The sequence below is a fragment of the Rhopalosiphum maidis genome, chromosome 2 (assembly GCF_003676215.2).
Source record: "Rhopalosiphum maidis isolate BTI-1 chromosome 2, ASM367621v3, whole genome shotgun sequence".
Classification (NCBI taxonomy): Eukaryota; Metazoa; Arthropoda; class Insecta; order Hemiptera; family Aphididae; genus Rhopalosiphum; species Rhopalosiphum maidis.
The window spans coordinates 81,633,442-81,657,254 of NC_040878.1; the positions used below are offsets into that span (position 1 = coordinate 81,633,442).

General features: G+C 27.2%; 2 protein-coding genes across 11 annotated transcripts; one reads left to right on the top strand and one right to left on the bottom strand.

Annotated features, from left to right (window-relative positions):
• Positions 1 to 19: 19 nt before the first annotated feature.
• LOC113551373 (trimethylguanosine synthase-like) lies at positions 20 to 4,208 on the top strand. Of its 3 annotated transcripts, none has more exons than XM_026953584.1 (9): positions 20 to 131; positions 462 to 595; positions 719 to 1,039; positions 1,113 to 1,199; positions 1,359 to 1,527; positions 2,174 to 2,420; positions 2,544 to 2,675; positions 2,808 to 3,037; positions 4,005 to 4,208. In XM_026953584.1, the coding sequence occupies exons 1-9, from the start codon at positions 123 to 125 to the stop codon at positions 4,140 to 4,142; spliced, it is 1,467 nt and encodes a 488-aa protein (XP_026809385.1). In that variant the 5' UTR covers positions 20 to 122; the 3' UTR covers positions 4,143 to 4,208. The 3 variants fall into 3 exon arrangements, with proteins under 3 accessions (XP_026809385.1, XP_026809384.1, XP_026809383.1); XM_026953583.1 differs by having other exon boundaries at positions 26 to 255; positions 2,736 to 3,037; positions 4,005 to 4,205; XM_026953582.1 differs by having other exon boundaries at positions 29 to 131; positions 2,736 to 3,037; positions 4,005 to 4,206.
• A 1,631-nt stretch (positions 4,209 to 5,839) lies between these two features.
• LOC113551050 (facilitated trehalose transporter Tret1-like) lies at positions 5,840 to 17,924 on the bottom strand. 8 transcript variants are annotated; one of them, XM_026953065.1, is made up of 7 exons: positions 17,709 to 17,924; positions 15,019 to 15,115; positions 14,880 to 14,951; positions 12,346 to 12,416; positions 12,170 to 12,247; positions 11,929 to 12,041; positions 5,840 to 7,998 (listed from the first exon to the last, which is right to left on the bottom strand). In XM_026953065.1, the coding sequence occupies exons 6-7, from the start codon at positions 11,972 to 11,974 to the stop codon at positions 6,578 to 6,580; spliced, it is 1,467 nt and encodes a 488-aa protein (XP_026808866.1). In that variant the 5' UTR covers positions 11,975 to 12,041; positions 12,170 to 12,247; positions 12,346 to 12,416; positions 14,880 to 14,951; positions 15,019 to 15,115; positions 17,709 to 17,924; the 3' UTR covers positions 5,840 to 6,577. The 8 variants fall into 8 exon arrangements, with proteins under 8 accessions (XP_026808866.1, XP_026808870.1, XP_026808868.1 ...); XM_026953069.1 differs by lacking the exons at positions 14,880 to 14,951; positions 15,019 to 15,115; XM_026953067.1 differs by lacking the exons at positions 12,170 to 12,247; positions 12,346 to 12,416 and having other exon boundaries at positions 15,019 to 15,112.
• Between the last annotated feature and the right edge of the window lie 5,889 nt (positions 17,925 to 23,813).

Genomic DNA, 23,813 nt, shown 5'->3' on the forward strand with positions numbered 1-23,813 from the left:
TTATAGTTATTATTGTCATGAACCTTGCAAGACGATTGTTTTCTTGTTTGCATTCTACCGATCGTGACAAAATAGAATAATAACTAAATTCTCAATTGTCTCTTTTCAGTTTTTTATGCATCATGCATAAGGTATAATAATAGAACGAGTTTATCTTATATAGAATATAGATAGGATAATTATATGGTTACAAATCGAAACTTTGTACCTACCACTTGTGGGTAAAAAATAATTTGAAATAAACTATCATAATATGTGAGTGTACAAAATTAAAATGATATTATATAATCCTTATGCACTTATGTTTTTTAAATAATTTACTGATTTTGATGTAATCATAGAAATAGAAATTTAATCTAATATTGTGTTATATCTATCTTAGCTTATATTAGTTTTAATATAATTTTTTACATTCATTTTTAATCAAAAAACTACGTTTATTAATAAATATTAATTTTCAGAATATGGATAACTTGAATTATGACACTAGCTGTAAATATGAAGTACTTGCAGAAATATCTTTTCATGCCGATACTACAAAAAATGAGTTTGTCAAATTATTATGCAGTCGCCTTTTGGCCCGATGTTATCTTAAGTATATATTAATTCAGCTATATTTTTTAATGCAATCATGTTTATTAAAATTAACTGGATAAACAATTGATTTTTAAAATGTATAAATGTAAAAGTTATTTATATTATCTATGTTTTGATTTAGTAAATTAGATACTAAATGCATTGAACCGTCTTTAGTATCTAATGAAGAAGATGAATGTTCAATTGTTCAAAAGCAGTTTACAAATTTGAGTACCAATGAATCACAACAACATGCTGAATGGTATGCTTATTGGGAAAAAAACGGTGAACATTTTGTAAATGAAGCTTGGATAAAATTGTATGGAAGTTGTACCCTGGATGATCTTCCAACAGATATCGAAAGTTTTTATCAAAATCATAAGGAACAACATTATCACATGTTATATTGGAAGTATATAAATGAAGTATGTCCTACTGTTCTGGGAACTACCTCTGAGAATTCGTAAGTTATTATTTTAAACAATTTTTTTATATTGAAAATAAAATATTTAATTATTTCTATTATATCCAAACAGTGATAATGATGAGTGTAGCTTAAATAATAGCAAAGGACTTGTTACTGATGATTGTGTTTCAAATTTTGATTTCCTTTACAAGTATAAGTAAGTAGATTATATATATATATATCACAAAATATAATCGATGCCTAACTATTATTATATTTATTATTATATACACATAAATTGATTAATTATCTAATATTTTTTAAAGAAAATTATCATTGATTTAGTTCTGTTTTAATAAAATTGATTTGTTTTTAGACATTTTCAACAAGCAAACAGTAAACTTTCCAAAGCTTATAGAGCTATAAGTATAATGGGATATATTTATAATGATCAAAATATGTTTGATACGGGATTTGTTCAATATCTTAAAAAAAACATTATTAAGTCAACTCGTCATCTAAATGTGTACAGGTTTCCAAAGATGGTGAGTTTTAATTATATTTTTAAAAATATTTTAGTTTTTTGATTGATTACTAACATATATTAGGGCTGATAAGTTTATCTAAGTAAAGATATAGACCCTACAAATTTAAATTATTGTGATGTCAAAGTAATGTGAATTTTATAATTATTAATGTTAAGCTTTATACCATAGACCTACAATATCTATAATATGGGGGTTGAGACTTAAGCAACTTATGTTTACCTGTATAAATTATTACTTAGCATTTCATTATTTAAAAATATTATTGGTTATAGATTATAATGATCTGATATCATGATTAAAAAAACTGAGTTTGTGTAAATCTAAGACATACTTAATCAAATTCATCCAGCATACAATTGGTTTATAACTTACATATCATATTATTTATATCAGGTATTTATTTTAGAACTTGTACCCTGTCCCATGTGTGACAGGTATATAAATAAAACATCTCGTTTTTTTTGTTTTTTTTAATAGTAATTTTAATACTTAATCAACCACTGATCAATTTTTATCATTTTAAAATTGTTGATTTGAACTAATTAATTATTAGTTGATATAGTCACTAGCTCATTTTCATACTCAAATGTATTTCTATTTAAACATTTGTTTTTATTCAAGAGTTTTTTTATTATATTTTTAGTGTGCAACACCAACATTTGATGATAATTTGTTATCAAGTAATTCAAAGGATTGTGCAAAGAGTAAAGTCAAAAGTAAAAAAGCATTAAAAAAAGAAGAATGGAAAGATATAAAAGAAAAATGTACTATCGAAGAAATGGATAGATTGGGCTACAGTTATTTGAAAAATAAACCTACATTAATGAAGTATTGGAAAAAAAGATATATGTTGTTTTCTAAATTTGAAAAGGGGATAAAATTAGATGAAGGTATTTTTATAAGTTTATTATAATTATTGATTGTAGTTAATGTCAAAATGATTTATTTTAATATTTAATTATAATTTAATATCTATACACTTTTATACTCGAAATATCTTTAATCGGTTTCAGAAAGTTGGTATTCTGTCACTCCTGAAATAATTAGTGTTCATATAGCTGATCGATGTAGTTGCCATTTAATTGTTGATCCCTTTTGTGGAGCTGGCAGTAACATTATTCAATTTGCTAAGACTTGTGAACTTGGTAAGTTTTAAATGTCAACAGTTAAATGTTTCACACAATAAAATTTATTTTGTGTTTTAGTTATAGCTATTGATATTGATCCAAAAAAGATTGAAATAGCCCGTTACAATGCAGAATTATATGGTGTTGCAGATCGAATTCAATTCATCATTGGTGATTACTTTGCTCTTGCGCCAACTCTTAAAGCTGATGTTGTGTTTTTGTCCCCACCTTGGGGTGGACCTGATCTCATGAACCTTGAAGAGTACAAACTAAGTTACATAATGCCCGAAAAAGGTGGCATAAAACATATGATGAGTTTGACTCGACAAATCACATCAAATATTGCACTACATTTACCAAAGAATACTAACATTTTCGATGTAAGACAATATTATAAGTTTATAGTAATTATTAGAGCCTGGATTTCAATCCAAAATGCATCTTTTTTTGGTTGATCTTGTACAATGCTTTCGAAGTACATAATTAGTTTCATGTAACGGGTGTTTCAAAGTTGAAACTTTTGTTTTGTATTTTTTGTAAATTTTGACATTTTTTCATGTTTTATCATTTTATCATTTTGTTGGTTTTAATGCATATTTGTTCAATATACTATACAAATTTAGTCTACTTAAAATATTATCTAAAAATAAATTAATTTCTTGGTAGGTATTTAAGTTTTTGTTTAATAGGTTATCGGGTAAATGTATGTTTAGAATAAATAAGAGATATTATGTGTGTGAAGTGTGTATATCATTGCCACATTAAGTCAATTTTTCAAATTTCAGTTTTACTACGTTTATATGCAGCAGTTAATGCATATCAACTCAATGCGAATTATGTACCTAAAATATCAAGATTAGGTATTGAATAAAATTAAAAATGAATGCAAATGTTTTTTAGTCCACCCTTTATACTTTGGATTCCATGGCCAAAATAATTATAATTTGAATATATATTACATATTAATTTGCATTAAAGCGTTTACATGCATTTTTAATTCCAGAGTAAGAGTTAATTCAATTTGACGCTTTGAATTAAATACTAAATGTGTATCAGTTTAATGTGAATTAAAAATGCTTTCATATGCACCTAACTCTCAAACTAACTGCCCATTAACTACTGCATATAAACGCGATATTTTATTTCTAATAAAATAATAATTATTCCTTATTTATAAATTACTAAGATTAATAAAAAAATATATAGGGCATTTTTGACTATTTTTTAGAGCATATTTGTATGATTTTAAGGGAATTTAAATCCTGATTTTATTAATTACTAACATGCAATATTTACTAAATAAAAATAATATTAAATATGATAATCATTATTACAATATTTTTTCAGTGTATTCAATCTGCAGAAGATGGTTTTATTGAGGTACAACAGAATATACTTAACTCAAGGTACAACTCTTTAACAATTTATTATAGTGAACTGTATGGACTTTGCGATGAAGATACTATCACTTATAATGATAGTTAGATTATAGAATATATAGCAATTTTGTTTAATTGTGAATATTTTATGTGATATTTAATATTCTATAATTTACTTTAAATTTAATGTTTGCTTTAATTTTTATAAACAAACAATTTTGTTAATAATATATAATAATTAATATTATAATTATTTAATTATAAATAAGTAAATATATGAGTTTTTTTTAACATCTTAGAAGATATAATATTTTACATTCCCTTTGTATACTTTAGGTGTGCTCACTTTACACAGAATATGCCAGTTTATTTTAAAATAGCTCAATTTTTGACTCCCTTTAAAAAAGCATAGATCAAAAATGTTTTTTTAATTAATTTTCACACAATTACTGTGTATAACATTTTATTTTATTTGTATTCTTAAACTCATCAAGGCTATTAATAAAAATAAAACTGACCTGTTGTCTTAGAAATCAAGCCTTGGTTAGCCTGTGAGCAACAACTGGACCTCTTTTAACCACCTATAACAATGTATTTTTTACCATGATTTTACATAATTTATGTCTCTTTATACTACTATAGAATCGTCTTTAAAAGCAGCTGTGAGCCAATTAAGACACATGTATATCATATCATACTTATATTTGATATAGATTCAATTTTATTGTACAATATGTACTTAATCAAACTCTAGAAAACCCAAACTAGAGAGTATAATTCTATTAGATTATTTTTAACTGGTAAAAGATAACATTCTCCAGAACTTACATATAAGTAAAAAGTAAAGGAAAGATTATCCAGGACCTAACGGCACATTATAGCTTCTTCTGTTTATCTCCTATTTTTCTATTCTAGCATACCTATATTATTGCAATATTGTTCTTAATATTTATCATATTTATTAGTTTTTTAAGTTTTTTGTTATTACCACAATAAATGAATATACTAGAAATAGTCAATGGACAAGTGGATTTGCTTTTGTACCATCTAAATAGTAAAAGGTAAAATTTTAACTTCTTAAAGTACTTACCTAATGTAAATTATTTTCAATTTTGTTCCATTATTTATTAATTTCTTTATTTCTTTATATTTCTTAATTGTTTTTTTGCTTCTAAACCTTTTAAACTCCATGATAAATTTCACTAGAGAAATGTCTAATATGAAATAGGATATATTAAATTATTAATTTATCTATCGACTATACTATTTGGATTATAAAGTTGCTTTGTGAGTATACGTTTTTACAGTCATTATTACAGGATCCGAAAATTGAGGATATGAACTAAAAGTTGGATTAGTATAATTATTAATAATTTAGGATAATAGGTACTGTTGTTCTAGAGACTGTGGTAATCAGAATTTATGATTATTTTCTTACGATAAATAAAGTGGTTTTACACTTTAATTTTTAATAGAACTAAGTAGAACAGATGATAAATAATAATATTGTTTTATAATATAAAATGTATTGTATTATAGGTGGGTACTAGGTAGTATATTATATTTACCTACTGACTTCTATAGTTCTATATAGGTACCTAGTACCTACGACCTACCTACTATTATCTACCAAATATCAATATGGTAGTAAGTACAATGAACCATAGCATAGTGCATAGGAAATGAATTAAAAACAGTAAAATAAGTATTTCTTTATTTTACTTATTTACTTATTTCTTTATTAATTATAATAAAAATAATCACAATTCAATTATGTACAAATATTAAACATTTCGTCTCAAATAAAATGTTAAAAACTAAGTTCAGACTTTAAAAATACAAATATATTATAGGTATATTTAAACATTTTAAAGTCATTTCAAACATTTCTATAAATAAAAATAAACACATTGTAAAATAATACCTACAATTTTAAGTACGCCCAATTTATTGCTAGACATTTTATTACTGCACGCTACAGGGACCTGAAACACTACTAAAGTACTAATCACTGTATTATATCTATTTAACATATTAAACTAATTACACATAGGTACATAATATCACAGGATGATAAATTTTAACTGGAAACATTCATTATACCAAAATATAGGAATAATGTTTAAAAATAAAAATAATATTAATATTATAAAAATATTTTGTTGGATAACTTGAAGTCATTGTGATAAAAATTTTTTTGAAAAAACTGGTAGGTAGGAGGTACCATTTATTCAAGAATATGACAATGGGTATTGTTGAATGTAGGTAGGTACAATGTCATTCTGAAAGGGTATATAGCGTAAACAAATTTTATTTTTTTTTTGTAACGACTAAAAATTATCTAAAAATCATATTTTTTAAAACGTCCATAGGTAATACCTATCTACTACTTCGAGATAACGAATGTGTTAACTGAATTATCTTGCAAATTCCTGTATACCTATACCTAATATATTAAAACCCATGATCTTGGACCCTCGGATTGAAGATATATCGTATCAGGTGTCCCTATATCCATAATAATATTATGTAGGTATATTATTAAATATCGGCCCCGCACGAGTTGTTGTATGTCACAGCGATATCCGGTCGTTTCTTTTGGCTCCTCAATCCGTTTCGAACGCTGTCGTCTAAGATTTCTTGGATTTCGAGAAACGTCTTGTTGGTTGTCTCGATCGCATACCTGTGCAAGAAATATGCACAGGTAAAGTTGACGGCCGAGAACGTCCAGAACATGGTGTAGTAACCGTACTTGAGTGAGACGGCGAGAAACGTCTTGTTGGACAAGAACGAAAAGAAGGCGAGAGTGACGGACGCGAACGCCGAACACCGGGACCGGACGTTAACTGGGAACATCTCACCGAGGAACACCACCGGTATGAAGCCAATACCGATGGAAAACGTGGCGGCGAACGTGGTGTGGCATACATAGGGCAGCCATCGGAACGACGCGGCGGCGTCTGCAAAGTATTCGGCGGCGAAGTAGTAGACGCCAAAAACGAACGTGACCAATCCCAGGCCCACCTCGGAGGAGATTAGCAGCGGTTTCCGACCCACCCGGTCCACCATGGCCAGCCCGACAAAGTTGACCACCACCAGGACGACGGCAAACGCGATTATGAACTCGAACTTGCCCATGATGGGCGACGGTTCGGGTAGTATGAGCGCAGAGTACGCGGTCAGACTGCTGATGCCGCCCGCGCGTTGTCCTGCGCACGCCACTAACACCACGGCCAGCGCACGGAAGTTGTTCCGGTTAGTGAATAACTCGCTGAACGCCGACCCGTTTTCCATGTCCTTCCGCACGTTGACTTCCATCAGCTGGAGCTCCGCGGCCACGATGGCGTGTCCGTTGTCGCTATCGCTTCCGGCGTCACAGCCCCTGTACCAACGCAGGCACCGGGCAGCGTCGGCCGGCCGGCCCACTTTGAGTAGGTAGTACGGCGACTCGGGCACCCAGATGAAAGCGGCGAAGAACAGCACGGGCACCACGGCAGACGTGGCGTTGAGCGTGTGGTAAGACACGTACGGGCCGATGATCACTTCGAACAGTACGCCGCCACTGAGCTGAATAGTGAACACGCTACCCAGAGCGCCGCGGATGTCCACACCCGCAATCTCGCCCAGGAATACAGGCACCACTGTGTACGAGACGCCCTTGCCTAGGCCCGCCATCAGCCTGGCTGTGTACAATGCGAACGTGGTGGGCACGAACAGCGTCAGCAACCAGGAGACGATGAACAGCGGGCCGAGTGCGGCGATCACTTTCTTCCGGCCGAACCGGTCCATCAGGTAACCACCGAACAGCGGGCTGATGAAGTTTCCCAGGTCCATCATACACACGATCCACGACAACTGGTCATAGGTCACGTGCAGCTCGCCCGTCTCGTTCTTTACGAACTTTTCGGACGCCGAGCTGGGCCAGCCTAGCCACATGCCACTGATGAATATCGACATGGACGCTATAATTTTAAATATAAAACAGTATAATATAATTTTAATGAACCTCGTGATTATTGAGCATACTATGGGGAAAGTATAAAATATTATAGGCAATATGTCTGTATTACCTGATTTACAGGGTCCGGAAAAAAAAACCTCCGGTATTTAGAAATAGCGCTGCGTGATTTGTAGTGGTGGTACAACTAGTGGGGTATATAGAAATTAATTACAGAGGGGTTAAAAAAAAATTTCCATTGTTTAATTCCAATTAATTATACAATCAAAATCAATGCCCGTACCAATCATACATTTCAGGGGGTTTGGACCCCTACCCCCTATATACACCACTAGGTACAACAGTGGAGAGGGCCGGTATATCGATGGATAGTGATATACGCGCCAATTTTAGTAAATGTAATGGCAATAAACAAAAACAAAAAAAAAATGAAATAAAAACCAATAAAAAATAAAGAAAATAAAACATGATTTTACAAAAAATGTCTAAATTTAAATTGTTTAACGTGATCATCCTGTGATTACGTTCTTTGGGGATATTTAAAGGCACTTAAGGAGACAATCGCCAGGCATTGGCCTTCATTACACCAGCAATGACACGAAGAGTTATGGAAAACTATCGGAAAAGGCTTCGTGAATGTGTTAAAAATGGAGGACACCACTTAACCGATATAATGTTTAAAATAAATGATTAAAAATGGCATAATATTTATTTTAGTAAAAAATAAAAGAATTTTTTCTATTTCTTTGTTTGTTTATTTGCAACTGCCTCTTGAAATATGGGAGGTTTTATTGCCAGACCCTGCAGTATTATACACTAAATGAATAGACATTTGCCTCTTGATATATTCCCAAACATTCCACGAAAAATAATCAATGCGACTACCTATTATGCTTATGCCTATCAATATTTTAACCCAGATAATCATAATTAGGTCAATTAATTTAGTTTAACGATTTAATAGTATGTATATTATAAATATTTAATTATATATAATTGTTTTAATACAATTTGCCATGGCTGGACAGGCGTAATGGGACCAAGTCAACAATAAACACATTCTTATTAAAATAAAACTTTTTACTCACGACCAAAGGTTTTAGGTACTGTTGAAAATGTTTACTCGGGCATATAATAAAAAAAACTAAGACATAATATTGTTAATATTGTATAGCGCATACCTAAATTAATTTAATTGATATGCGTAAGACACTAAGGCGTAACTCAATTATAGTTTTTATCCTACAAAGTATAAACGCAAATATAATTTAATCGGTTTTTAAAGTTAATATAGTTATATTAAACTTTGTAAACAGTTAATTTTGTCAATTTGAAAAATAGTGTTATTTATTGTTGTGTGTATAAATCACACTGTCTAACAACCACATATATTTTATACGACATCTAATTTTTTTTTAACAAGTGTCAAGACTTATTATAAGGCTATAATAAGGATTAAAGAAAAATCGTACTTTCCGATCAAGTAATTATTACAGTTGCTGATGACATGGTTTTTTTAATGGATGAAAATTTAATTAAATACAACCGAAATTAGAATATTGATTATCAAATCTGTAACAATTAAAATAAAATGTAATATTGTTTAATTCGGGTCGTAAAATTTTGAAACAAATTTGATAAGTATAATTACAGCCACTATGAATATGTAGCGCTCTATAAATCGTTATCTTTAATATATTGTTATTAATAATCGTTGATCGATGTTAAAAATACATAAACGTCATAAACAGCTATGTACCAAAGTATAAGCGGTATTTATGTGTAATGTGTAAATACCCAAATTAAAAAGGTCATAAGTGTATGAAAAAAATATTTAAGTGAGATTCATGTCCTTCCGAATCAAAGGCCTGATAACGCCTATGTTTATATAAATAGCTTATATATAGTGATGATATATAGCTGTATAAATTATCTATAGATTAGGTAGGTACCTATTACCTACAGGGATTGTGGAGTTTATATTGTATAAGAATAACCAATATTATACGCTAATAAAATAATATGTACTATATCATATATTATGTATAATATTTAATAATTTAACGTATCAGCTATACCTTGTCGCAATTGAAAGTATCGAGATTTATAGTTGTTTTATTATTATCGTTTGGACACTGCTTTAGAATATAGTTGTCCTATATTAAATTCGTATAATGCCAATGTTTTATAATATGTGATTTTTACGTTATCACATATGTTTGTAATGAAGTGACTACAATTTTTTTTATAAATTTTAACAACACGATTGCATGTTATGAAATGATTGTCCGGATCATTTTCGGTTCGATGAAATTTCTTTCACAACATAATAAAAAGTTGATGAAATTTTGGTTTGTTTTTATTCACGTTTCAACGTTTATTATTATGAAGCAAAAGTCATTACTCATTATATAACTATATAAATTCCACAACGTTTTAATTGGTGACGATAAGTCATAAGTATACAATTATTTTAATATATGCTATAATTGTTCAGTGTATTTATAATCTTGTAGGGCAACAAATTTCATATTTAATATTTAATTAATTTATACGCGGTGAGTAATACTGTATGGGGCTATAAGATTAAAGTATATTGTGATATTCGCCAAACATGAATTATTTTATGATCGGTTATCACAAAACTTATAACCTATTTTTTTTTTTAATGTCCCAGATTACAGTTATATTATTGTATTTGTTTAATAATATTAGTATTAAAACTCGTATATTAAATATTTATAAGTTATATTTATAGACATTATAGACGTAGTAAAATTTAAAAACAATTTTACTTATTTAAAATGATATAACATAAAATATAGAATACAATTATACATTAATTAAAAAATCACAGTTTGACAGTAGGTAAGTATAGCATAATAAGAATCATTCCATTTTTAAACAGAAAATACATTTAAAGAAATCAGTTATTTTAATTATGTATACATTTTATTCATTTTAATCATATTTCAAAGTTTTAGATATTAGAGCAGATTTGTTATAATACGTAGGTATAATATTGCCTATATATTGGGGCACAATTTTTTCTATTCATTTTAAAAATGAAAATTAGAGTAAATTAGAAAATATAACACAATTGTATGATATCACTCAATTTGTAAAAAAAATGTACCTAAAAAATAAAATGGTATGATTTTCACACTTTTTAACTCTTAACTGCGTTCATTAGACATTAGTTATATATTATTATACGTAGGTAACTATCAAGTTCTAAAAGTATCACACTATGGTAAATAAAAATATTTAAATCCAGTTTTTTTTTCAATAATAATCTATTTTAAAATTTTGTTTCGAAAATATAAAAATAAACCTTAAATAATTCTAATTTTGAAATTTTGAAAATAGCTATATATTTTGATTTTATTTATTCAAATAATATAAAAATTAGATATTAGTTAAAAGGTTTTTTAGTTTTATAAAAGTAATATTTTCTTATAGTAAAATATAAAAATATTAACTATTTAAGAATATAATATATGATAGACAAACTACCAATTTCTAAAATATAAATAACAAATTTTAAATTTCGATGAAAGCTTTATTATATATGGGTATACCTATTTATATGGATTACCATAAAAATTCATGTCATGATAAGGTTGATTTAGAGTTTAGAGTTTTAATTTTTTTTCCAACATTATTAACTGTTGTTCTAACACACCTAAAAATCTTAACCTACAGCTCTATAGCGGTAAATGACAAATGTTAATATTATTTATTACATTTTAATATTTAGAAAATAATTTGATATTTTAATTTTAATTAATGCTTATAACTTTATAAATGTGTTTTGTTGTTTTGTGTTAGATAATTAAAAACTAATTATAACTAACATCTAGAATGTGTGTATTTAATGTATAGACATTATTATTCACGTATTATAACTATTCGTTTGTACATGTGCTCTTACCAGCTATAGTGGCGTATATTTGCCTATGAACTCCTGATTTAAGCATCTCTGAAAGTTTTCGGTTCTTCTTCGTCAATGCGTATTATTGTACCTAATGTAATTTATTATTTTACCTGTAACAGAAAATTCAATTAAATAATTTGAAAACACATTATTGTTTAAGTACACGATATGTGTGTTTTATAATTATTGAACTCAAATATTGTATACGTAAAAATTCTTAGAAACCGATAATAATCACCTAAATACGGTTATTATATTCTAATATAACAGTGGTGGCCAACTGATAGCTCTTGTTATTGTCAGTTACGGCTTGCAGCTATTTACAAAATAAAAATGTATTTGTTATTATTATAAATTTTAATTTTTTTAATTATATTTTTAAAAAATTATCAAATAATACAAAATGTGCCTAACCTAAACGTTTTGGCTCTGGGTAACATTGTACTCATTCATTTGGCCCACGAAAATATTCATTTTGGCCACCCCTGTAATATTATTTAAATAATTACATTTACATTTATTTTTTATTTTTTGATATTTCAACCAAAAATTATTACATTTCTCAACAACTATTTTACAATCTAAGAGAAAAATGAATAGCACACAACATTGGTATACTAGAATGAAAATTGAAGAAAGTTTATGTAAGGAAGTCGGTAAAGGTAGTAAAGAAGTATTCAAATATAGTGTATAAATTTAAATTCTCCTAGAAATTTGATGATTGTGTGTTTTCCGATAAAAATTATGATGGATATTGACTGAGACTTTTGATTTACCTATGATTGTTGTTGAATCCATCTAAGAAGCAAATTTAATCGTTGGCAATAGGTACAGAAAAAAATAGGTCATCCTTTGTAAGAGGCTGTCTTAAACAAATACCACACTTTGGCGGGATTTCTTAATGATTTCATGAATTTGGTTAACCGATGGATAATTTATTAGGCTATTATGCTATATTTGTTTTATAAATTAAAATAATAAAATAATTGTACACTGTTTGTTTCTAGTCTGTTTTTATTTATACAATTTTCTGTTGTAAATATACCTACTAGTTTTAATTATTTGTTTCAAACCAATATGACAATAATACGTCTTCTTCAAAATATTGATATAAAATCTAGATGACAATATGATGCAATAATCAGTAATAACAATAAGGGCATATATATATTCAAATAATATTGATTGCCTCGATTTTACATAAGTACAATGAACTTATATTTACGAGATATACAGAGCCAAATTAAAATAAAATATTACAGTAGACATGATTTTCCAGGCGCCCTTAAATGCTACTTTATTACCTAATTATTAACTAAACAAATTTGTTTAAAAACATGCTATAAATTTACCTAATACACCTATAGTTAAAATAATGTACAACAAAATATAACAATAATAATATAAATATAATATATAATACAGTAGACGCCGCTTATAAGACTCACGGATATAAGGCTCAGTCTCTTATGAGACTCAAAATCATCTGGAACGGTCCGGACGTATCAAAATACATTAAAAAAAAATCGGTTATAAGACTCAAATTTCGTAAAATAAATAGTAGAAAATAAACTTTTTGGTTATAATCTAGAAATAAATTGATATTGAAAAATTGAATAATACTCGTGTTGATTATTTCTAGTTTCTGTTGGTACCTTATAACGTATAATAATTTTTATCATAGTTCATATTTATTGCAACGATTATCGTTATTATATTTTCGGAATATTAGAACAAAATAAAAAACAAACTAAAATTACAAATTTTTTTCAAAATAAACAATAAATACATTATAAATACATCCTTTATAATTTTTTATTAATTTATGTATAATTTTTATAATATTTTTATATGTAATATTTACCTATTATAATTTTAGTTTTTTTTATCAGGATTATTAAATTTATTCAATAATAAGTTTATAATATGTAATATGTGTTAAGTATTAAAATTAAAGCAAAATATGTAGTTAAATACAATTTATTATATTAATTAATTTTTTTTTTCCACTTCGCCTAAAGATTCATTCGGTTTAAGACTCACTTTGAGTTGGTCCCAAAGTGAGTGTTATAAGCGGCGTCTACTGTACTTTGATACTATATGTGTATTAGGTAAATTTATTTAATATATATACATAGTATATACTGAGCAAATAATATACCAGTTCTTTGATAATCGCGGTTTAAGACTAATCTTGTATTTAGATACCCGGGAACGTATATAATTATTTAATTACGTAGTTACCCGGTAATCTATAGTGCATGCCTGTACACAAACGCCCGGATATCTAGACACAGTGTAAGATTTATAGGTATTCTGTGATTAATCCATCAAAAGTATCCTATTATCAGTTTGTTATCACTTAAAAAAATCGAATTCAAACAAAAAACACAAAAACAATATTTTAATTTCAATTTTAAGAAAAAATGGAAAATTAAAATTGTGGCTATGCACGTTACCCCCTCCACTTGATATTTTTTGGTGCTCTAGGCAAAAGCCTACTTTGCGTGGAGTGGAGTGGTACGGGGTTACCCCGCAAAATGTTTGTCCACTACTCCGCTTGTCTAAACTTTAAATACGTATAACTCATATACTTATTCTGCTTTGGAATATGAAATTAAAACTCTGTTGTCATTCAAACAATTAAGAAACTTAAAAAAATATAATTTTTTTCATAAAAACGTTGTTTTTTAACAACTTGAAACTATGTAAAAAAATGTTTTCAAAAACATGAATACTTTTTAAAGTAACGAGTGTTTTATGATAAAAAAATCACCCTGTTTATTATGAATATTGTGCCATTGTTAGAACTAGGTGATATAATTAATTTAAATTTAAAATTTCGCCGTGGAAAATCGTCACCCACGCATTTGCTTCGTTATTCCGACAACTTTTTCCCCGTGCTCAAAGTTTCAATTGATAATCGAAATGTATACCAAAATACTCACCTAAATTTCACCGAACCGTTTGCACTAGCTTCAGCTTTCAAGAGGCCCGGTTACTCCGGTCTTCTTAGAATACTAAAATTCGAGAAATTTGTAATTAACCAGTAAAAACTATATTACATAATACTGCACACGACGTTACATGAAAACCGCGCCCGGCGCGGCGCACTCCACTAGCTAATCGCCTACTTATCTCCAGTCCCCGGTCGGTCGTCCACGGTCACCAAAGATAAAAGCTGCTAACAATTAAATAAAATACGCATTTTCATTTATATGTATTGCAAATAAATATGGTCTACATGGTCAAAGAAAACAGTTCCTCTTACAATACTAAAAAAAAAAAAAACAAAAACAAAATCACCAACCCAAACTTATATTTTCTTTTCCAAACCGTTTCACCGCACTTAAAGACGCAAATGTATTTGATTTTAACAGAATACTAATGCAGACGATATCGTCACGCTGCACTGCAGCATTCCTTGATCTCGTATAGGCGTTTGACCACATAGATTGCATAATAGTCTCATTTATAAAATAAAGAAAATCTTAATTCCTGCCTTTTTATTTACTTTTATTTACTCCTTAAATCCTACCTAAATGACTGACTGTTGACTGTCCGTTACCACCTTTCTCTATCTACCACCTCTAAAATACATACTAGAAGTCCTCAAGGTGCATGTATAGCTCCTCTCCTCCTCAACATATTTATCACTGATCAATCTCTTTCTACTAACACCTTTGTTGCAGAAAATGCTGTCGACAAAGTGATCATTTCAACTCATGAAAATCCTATTACTGCATCAAACTTACTTTAATTTCATCTTTATCAAATTGAAATCTGGTGTAAAAACTAGATAGTAAAAAAAAAATGAATCCAAATCAAACCACATTAAATTCACACTAAAACAAGGTACCTGTCCTCGAGTTGCCTTCAACAACATCCAAATACCTATACCACTCTAACTACAAAATACTTCGATATCCACTTCGACAAAAATTTAACATGGAGCCACCATATACACACTACTAAACTCAAACCGAACTTCAATTATTTCCTAGATGTTAATATCAAAACTATCAATCAACACCAAACTAAACTTTATAAAAGTCTGCTAAAACCAATTTGGATGTACGGCGTTCAAATTTGGGACTCGGCAGAAAAATCAAACGTTAAAAAATTTAAATATTGCAAAACACTATATCTAATCACATAAGCCCCTTTCTACGTTTCAAACTGAACATTACACACCATTACACCAACCTAAAATTATCAATAGTATTAGGAACCACCTTTAAGTATTCCACACGCTACCACATTACTACAGCTCACTTCCCAAACATCCAAATATTCTATCAAATAATCTTTTCAATCTCAAGAAACCCTACAAAAAGATTGAAAAAGAAAGACGGCGTTATAAACTTGACTAACTTCATCAAATATAATATTCATAAATCGTAATGTTGCCAATGGATAACTTTTATATACTTCTATATGACCTAAACCTGTACAACTCACGTATGCTTATTATACCAAATTGTATAAATTGTTGGAAAAAAAATGAAAACAAAAATAATTTTAAATTCAAAAATATAAAATAAATATATATTTAAAAAAAATAACATGACTATTGTGATTTGTGTTAAATGTTTTTTTTCCAACTGCTCGCAATAAGTACTACCTATAAGTAGTCAAGAAGGTACCTAGTCAATAGTTGGATTGTTTTAAATTAAATAAATAACCTGTTTTTTATTGATAAATTGTATAATAGCTTACTATTATTTTTAAAAACAATTTAAAAATATGTTAAATGTATCAATAACGTTTCGATTAGGAATTTAATTTGTGACCTTAGAGTAGTCTATGTATCAATAAAGAAATAAAAAATAGGTATCCATATCAGTAAGTTTATCAATGATTATGTTCGTGTTTTTGTATAGCTATAGGTACTATACAAAACATAAAAAATTTTAATCTGTATAATAATATAACAATAGGTAAATTCGGTTTAATATAGAACTTAAACAACTTAACCCAATATAACCATAATATAAACATTTTGTAAAATTTCAAGTATTCACAATGATTCATTTTTGAGATACAGCGAAATAAAAAAATCGATTTTGTCGAAAACTGATTATGCGTAAAAATTCCCGTTTTTTTGTTACTTTTTTAAGGTTTTGCCTGACGCTTTTGAAAATAACTGGACATTTTTTGACCCCCCCCCCCAAATACTAACTAGATTAGTTTTGTTTTTCAAAAAGGAACTGAAATAAAAAATTAAAGCATTATTTCTACTCCAAAACGTGATGACAGACACAAAAATAAAATAACATACATCATTGTAAAATCAATACATTCTTCACTCCGTTCAGAATCTAAAATGATATACAAACATTTGAATTTCATTTTAAAATTCACGAGACAGGTTAGGTTAGTAGTACTTATAAAAAAGTTCAAAACAGCCAAAACATACCCATCATATTATTAGAAAACAAACAAATGGACACTAAAGAACTGATAAAAACATTTTCTGAGATGGAAGCTAGATAAAAAAAACTTTGAATTGCTACTTTGTAGTTTTGTACATATAACATAAATAAACTATATTTATAATAAGTAATGACTGTTTTTTTTTTTAAATTTTGATATTATAAATATATGGGAGGCCAACACTTGATACTGCCCCGGGGACCCAAATTTATAGTTACGCCACTGATAAAAATATTATTTTAATAGGGATAAGTCCCCGTTCTCCAACGATTTCCATAAATGCCTTAGTCTCGATGGTACTGATTTTTAAGTAGGTTTTAATTGTGTTGAAATATACTCACGTGGTATTTGAAACTATGATATAATTTTATCCGAAGTCTGATAAATAACGTCACACGATATTTAGCAACGGTTGAATAATTACAATAAGATATTAATTATCTGTCGGAGAAAAATGCGTAAAAATAGGCTCAGCAGATACAAATGACACAATCATGTTCTGTCAAACGGCCGGTTATAACTGCGTACTATATTATAAATATATAAGATGTTCGATGTACAGAATCTATTTTCCTACTGTAATATTTCGAGCTAAGAGTTTTTATGAATCATCTAATCTATATTATAATATTACAATATTGTATATGATATAATTATGATACAGACACAAGTTTGTAGTTATTTTTAAACGCTATTTATATTTAGTCTCAGATTACATAGTATTTTAATTACATAATTATTTACTATTAAAAATTTAAAATAATTAAACAATTAAATTTGACACCAATAATATGTATAATGCGTGCATATACAAATTAAAGTTTTATCGACTCATTAGATTCTGATTAGTATATTATTTTAGTTACGTATGTATGTATGTATTATTTTTGTTTATATTTTATTTTATACAATTACAAAGTTTTAGGTCTTACATTGACACATATTGATATATATATATATATATAAGCACATTGATATTAATACTTAGTTAATCACAATATTGGCTATTTAAAATCGATCTTACCATTTTATATTTTTATGGTGACGATAATATAACATTTTTTTTATTATAGATTTTATCGACGAAGTAGACTACCATCATGGCATCGTCATTGCTTAACTACCAATAATTATAATAATATGACGGAAATATATATACTTATGTACCTATTTAATACGTATTACTCAATTTTTAGTGTGTAGTGTGTACCTACTCAATACACGATTATAAACTTATTATGTTGGTTTATAAATTATAATTTTATCCAAAAATAATAATCATTTGAGGAACCATTAATTAAGAACTATTTGATTGAGTAGTTGCACTGATGCAGGGCGTTGCGCTTCTTATAATATTAGCCTTTATTTTTTTGGTCACTTAAACGATTTATTATTAAAATTATTACTAGGACTTGGGACTCTTAGGAGTATGCATGTTATTAAATAATCATAAAAAATATAGTTAAGTAATATAGAAATTTGTTTTATAATAATAAGAGTTTATAATTTTATATTTAAAATGTATAGTTGCATATTTTACATATTTAACCATTTTTCATTTATAAGTGCATATTGGCAATTATTTGTATGAATGGGTAAGTTTTTAATTCCCAACTGATAAAATATCTAATAGTTCAATGTAATGCTTAAGATAATTAGTGCTATATTAAAAATATACAAATGTATTCAATTTAAATTGTTTTTTAAAAATATTTAAACATTTTTGTTTTAAACTGAAACCCAATGTAAGATGAAAACAAATGTGAAAAAAAAAAATAATTATCTCAGATAATTAATCAAATTTATCTATTTATTTATCATATCTACAAACTACAAATATTATTATTATTTATTACAAATATACTTTTTTTAGATGCATATTTAGTGATTCTTTAGTGTATAAATACTTGAATATTTTAAGGTTTTTTAAGGCATGAAATCCCCAGCCCTAATTATTACAAATAAATACTCATTAGTAATAAAAATCAATATATACTGTCCTTATACTTGACCTAGATAGCGTGTTTTTTGTTTTCTGCAAAATTGATTTGACAATGGAGAACTAGAAAGTCTCTAATAAGATATTATCTTAGAAAATTTAAATCGAGATTTGAATAGTTATTTCCGCATTAACTTGAATATCGATATCAATATAAGAACTAGCCAGAAACCAATCAGCTGTCACGAAACATGTTTTTTTCACAAACCACCAAGTACGTGCTTATATGCGAAGATTATAAATAAACTACTGTAACAGATAAATAAATATTTTTTAATTCTTAAAAGTTATATATTTTCTATAATTTTAAAATTTTGTACTAGAATAATAATAGCACTTAAACATTAACTTTTTAACTTGATTATATAAATACATTGCAAACTGTAAACTGTATATTGTAATATACTAATGTACATACAAGTAAAATCAAAGTTAGTACCTATATTCATAGGCGCAACTAGACCTCTAAAATGTGGGGTACTAAAACTGTTAACACTGTTGACAATTTACTAATTGATGGTATTTCACTAAAATGATTAAGTATAAAAAAAACCAGTGGTGCTAATGACCTTTTTGCACATCCTAGTTGCGCCACTGCCTATATTACCTACTAAAAGTTAAAAAACTAGTTTATTAGAAAATAAATAAATCTGTAAAATGATAAAAGCTACAAAAAAAAAAAAAATTTTAAACTCATTTATTTATTAATAATTATTGTTTGATATTAATTTTTGCCGGTAATACTCATAAATTCATAATAAAATGTTTCTATACGAAACATGCAATAATGTCGAATACGTGCACTCGGGCAAGAATAATTGACTAATAAAAAAGCCTAAATATAATATAAGTAATAAATAATAAATATAATAATTAATAGTCAATAACTATTGTAAATATATTTCTTACAAGATAGTAGCAGAGCTCCATAGGTATTATAGTATATAATAATTATAAGATAGTACATAATCCTATAAGTATAGGTAATTATAGATGGAGTAGGTACCTATACTTTTTCAAGAGTTTTAGTAATAGGATTAAAATACATATTCAAATTATAATTTATAAGCAATTTTCTTTAGTATTTAACCTTTAGTCGTTAGGTTTTTTTTAAGTGTGAGGTACCAATAATTTTTATTGTTTTTAACTATAAGAAAGAGGTAAGATAAAGCCGTTTCCGTGCGCCGTCTGTACTTATAAAATTAAATCTCATACATATTAAAGTAATAATTATCGTAAGTATATATGGTTTGTGCCTACAATATGTCAATATGTATATTATTAAAATCATTTATATCACTTGGCTGATTGATACTCGACTTATATATTCAAATTATTGATATGTGGTTAACTTCACACCTTCACAATTAATGTGTTTGAAAATGTGCTGATCATTTCATGTATACATAGAGTAAATGTAGATTACTAGGTACTTGATTAATAGATATATATATTTATTTTTACTAAAGTATCATTCAATGAATGGTATAATTATTTATCAATTCATGTATAAAAAAAAAAATAGACCACAAATGACAAATAATAAAAATGTCACGTACTAGTAAGGAAGTGTAGTGATGTAGGTTTAGATTATTAATTACTATGGGCTGGGGGAGGGGAGTTGACTTCCAATTATTTTTAATAAACTGAAATGAAAAGAGAAAAATATTACACTTTTAATTTTCTTTCGTTATATCTGTCGCTGAATTACCTGAATTCCTTAAATATTTTTTTTAAATCATTTTAAAATAATAGCTTTTGTGCTCCTTCAATTGAAGAAACATTTCTGAAAGAACTTGAAACTTTAGGGTCTGGTGTGCTGAATCACACATTAAAAAAGAGGGAGGCTGATTATTTTTTATGTACTTGATTAGGATAAAAATGAAATATGTGATTTTTTTTAAAACTAAAAATACATATTTTTATATTTATGCTTGAAATGAAAAAATCTTCGAACCCGGATGATATAAGTACGACCATATGATATAGTAGGGTTGAAACAGTAAATTATAGAATAAGCTTTTTTTTGTTTATTTTCATATATTTGGCTTAACAAAATATTCTTAACACTATATTTTGTGCTTAATATTGAATATTGAGATATTGTAGAAACTGTTACATTGTCTATACAATGTATATTTATATAGATTCTACAAAAACGAATTTTATTACAATTCTACTAATTGATACAGTGTTATATAAATCAGTATTTTTTTTAAATAAAAAATCTAATATATTACATAAATACGCTTTCTAAATCGTCACCAGTTATAACTATCAAGTTATTCAATACTTACAAAAATAAAAAAAATAAAATAGCCTAAAATGTTTTTATTCAAAAATTAAGAATTGTTATAAAGTGGAAAGAAAACAAAGGTCAACATACTAGCTAGTGCATTCTGTTCCATTTTGATCAATCCAACCTAATTTTAAAAAATACATTTTTTGTCAATAATTATTTTCAAATCGTCTCCCACACGTGTAAATCCACACACCTCATCATTATTGTATAAAACAAATCATACAGATAAACCTGCGAAAATCATAAATTATTGATGGTCAAATCACTAAATCATTAAATCAATTATCCTTTATATTTCACTATTCACTATAACTACTCGATAGAGTAGTGATTAATATAAGAAAATAAATGTTTCTCATTAAAATATGAGTATTTAACCAGTATTCAATTTTTTTGCTGTCGTACCTAGTGCGTATAATAATCGTATAATAATCGTTACCAAACATAATAAAATATAATATTCTACACATCTACGATAAATCGTGTTTGTCATCAATTATTACGACCTTGGCACTTTCTCGCATTCTATGACCATCGAATAATGTCTCACCCTATCGCCCCTTATCCAAACACTCTAAAGTATTAACATTAACTATATAAAATGCATACACGTTCAGTATACAATTATTTACAGTTATCGGACTCAGATAAGACTTACAGCGCCATATCCGATATGATTATATGGCGCTGACAATCCATTATAATAATATTATAATATGAGTCAACTGGTAAGCAATTAAGCATTTTAATTGTGTAAATAGAAAATAATAATATAAGCGTTATAGCCAGTTATAGGTATTGTGATGAAAAGTTTCAAGCCCTTATATAATATTGATATATTTTTAATTAATACTTCAAATGTCTTTCAATAAAAAATCTAAGCTTGTACTAAAATATTTTTATTACGTTTTGATTGCTGAAAACTAATTTTTGAAAGTTATTGAGATTGAGCATTTTATGGATTTATAACTATTTACAAGATAATTTCAAACTTTGTGATTTTATTTAAATTTGAAACTCACATATACACTTACAAACATAGATATTTTTTTCATTGCTGTGAAAACGACCTATGAACAATTGTAATGTATATTCAAAGTTTATTACTATAATAATTTATAACAAATAAAAATGTAATTATTTATAAATCTAAAAAAATAAGTCTTAAATGAGTCAAAATATTATCATTACTAAAAAATGACAATATAGATAAATATTTGGTGGATGATTCAACTCTCTAAGTGGTTAATGGTTACTCATTTTTGAATTATAATATAAAAATGAAATTGTTTTTGTCAATAACTGCAGGTTTTGCGTAATTTATCTTACTATAGGTTTTAGTGGTACAGTAGATTGAATCAATTTTGGAGGAAAACGTTAAATTTTAAAATTTATTTATTAAGAATATAAAATATTATAATATAAGTTAAGAGATTCAAATACCAAAGAATAATATTTTTAAATTGCAAGAAAATATAAAAATCGATTGCGAGAAATAATTATTTTACGAGTTAATATCAAATATAAGCATTTAAACTTCAAACACTTTCTACATTTTGGTAATTTTTTTTTGTAGAAATACTTATGAAGAATATTTTATTATATTTTAAAATTTAAAAAAAAAAATTGTTTCTGAATTTTTGACCACAAAATAATCTATCATTTTTTCACAATGTTGATGAATTTCATCAAAATGTTAACTTTAAAATAATATGAAAAAAATATTATGATTATCTACGTATTTTTGATGTATTTTAATTTGTAAATTTACAACTAATGTGAAAGCTTGTGTTTTCAAGCTTTATTTTAACTAAACAAAACAATTTTTATCAACATTAATAGAGGAAAAAACTAAAAGAAAATTTCAAATATCTAGAAAGAACAAGTAAAGTATTCTCAAAATGTAAACATATATGAAAAACTATAATCAGTATCTATAATAAGGTTAAGGTTATTCAATAACAATTAAATTCTTGTTTTTCCATGATTTTTTGCATTTCTTAGTTATTTTGTAAGTATTATGAACTTTTTTACTTTCGACCCTTTAAACTTTTAAGTATAAACTGAATTCAATTTCTTACCAAACCTAAAAGGTGACAGACACAAAAATAAAAATAATTAAATACATACATCATTATAAAATTG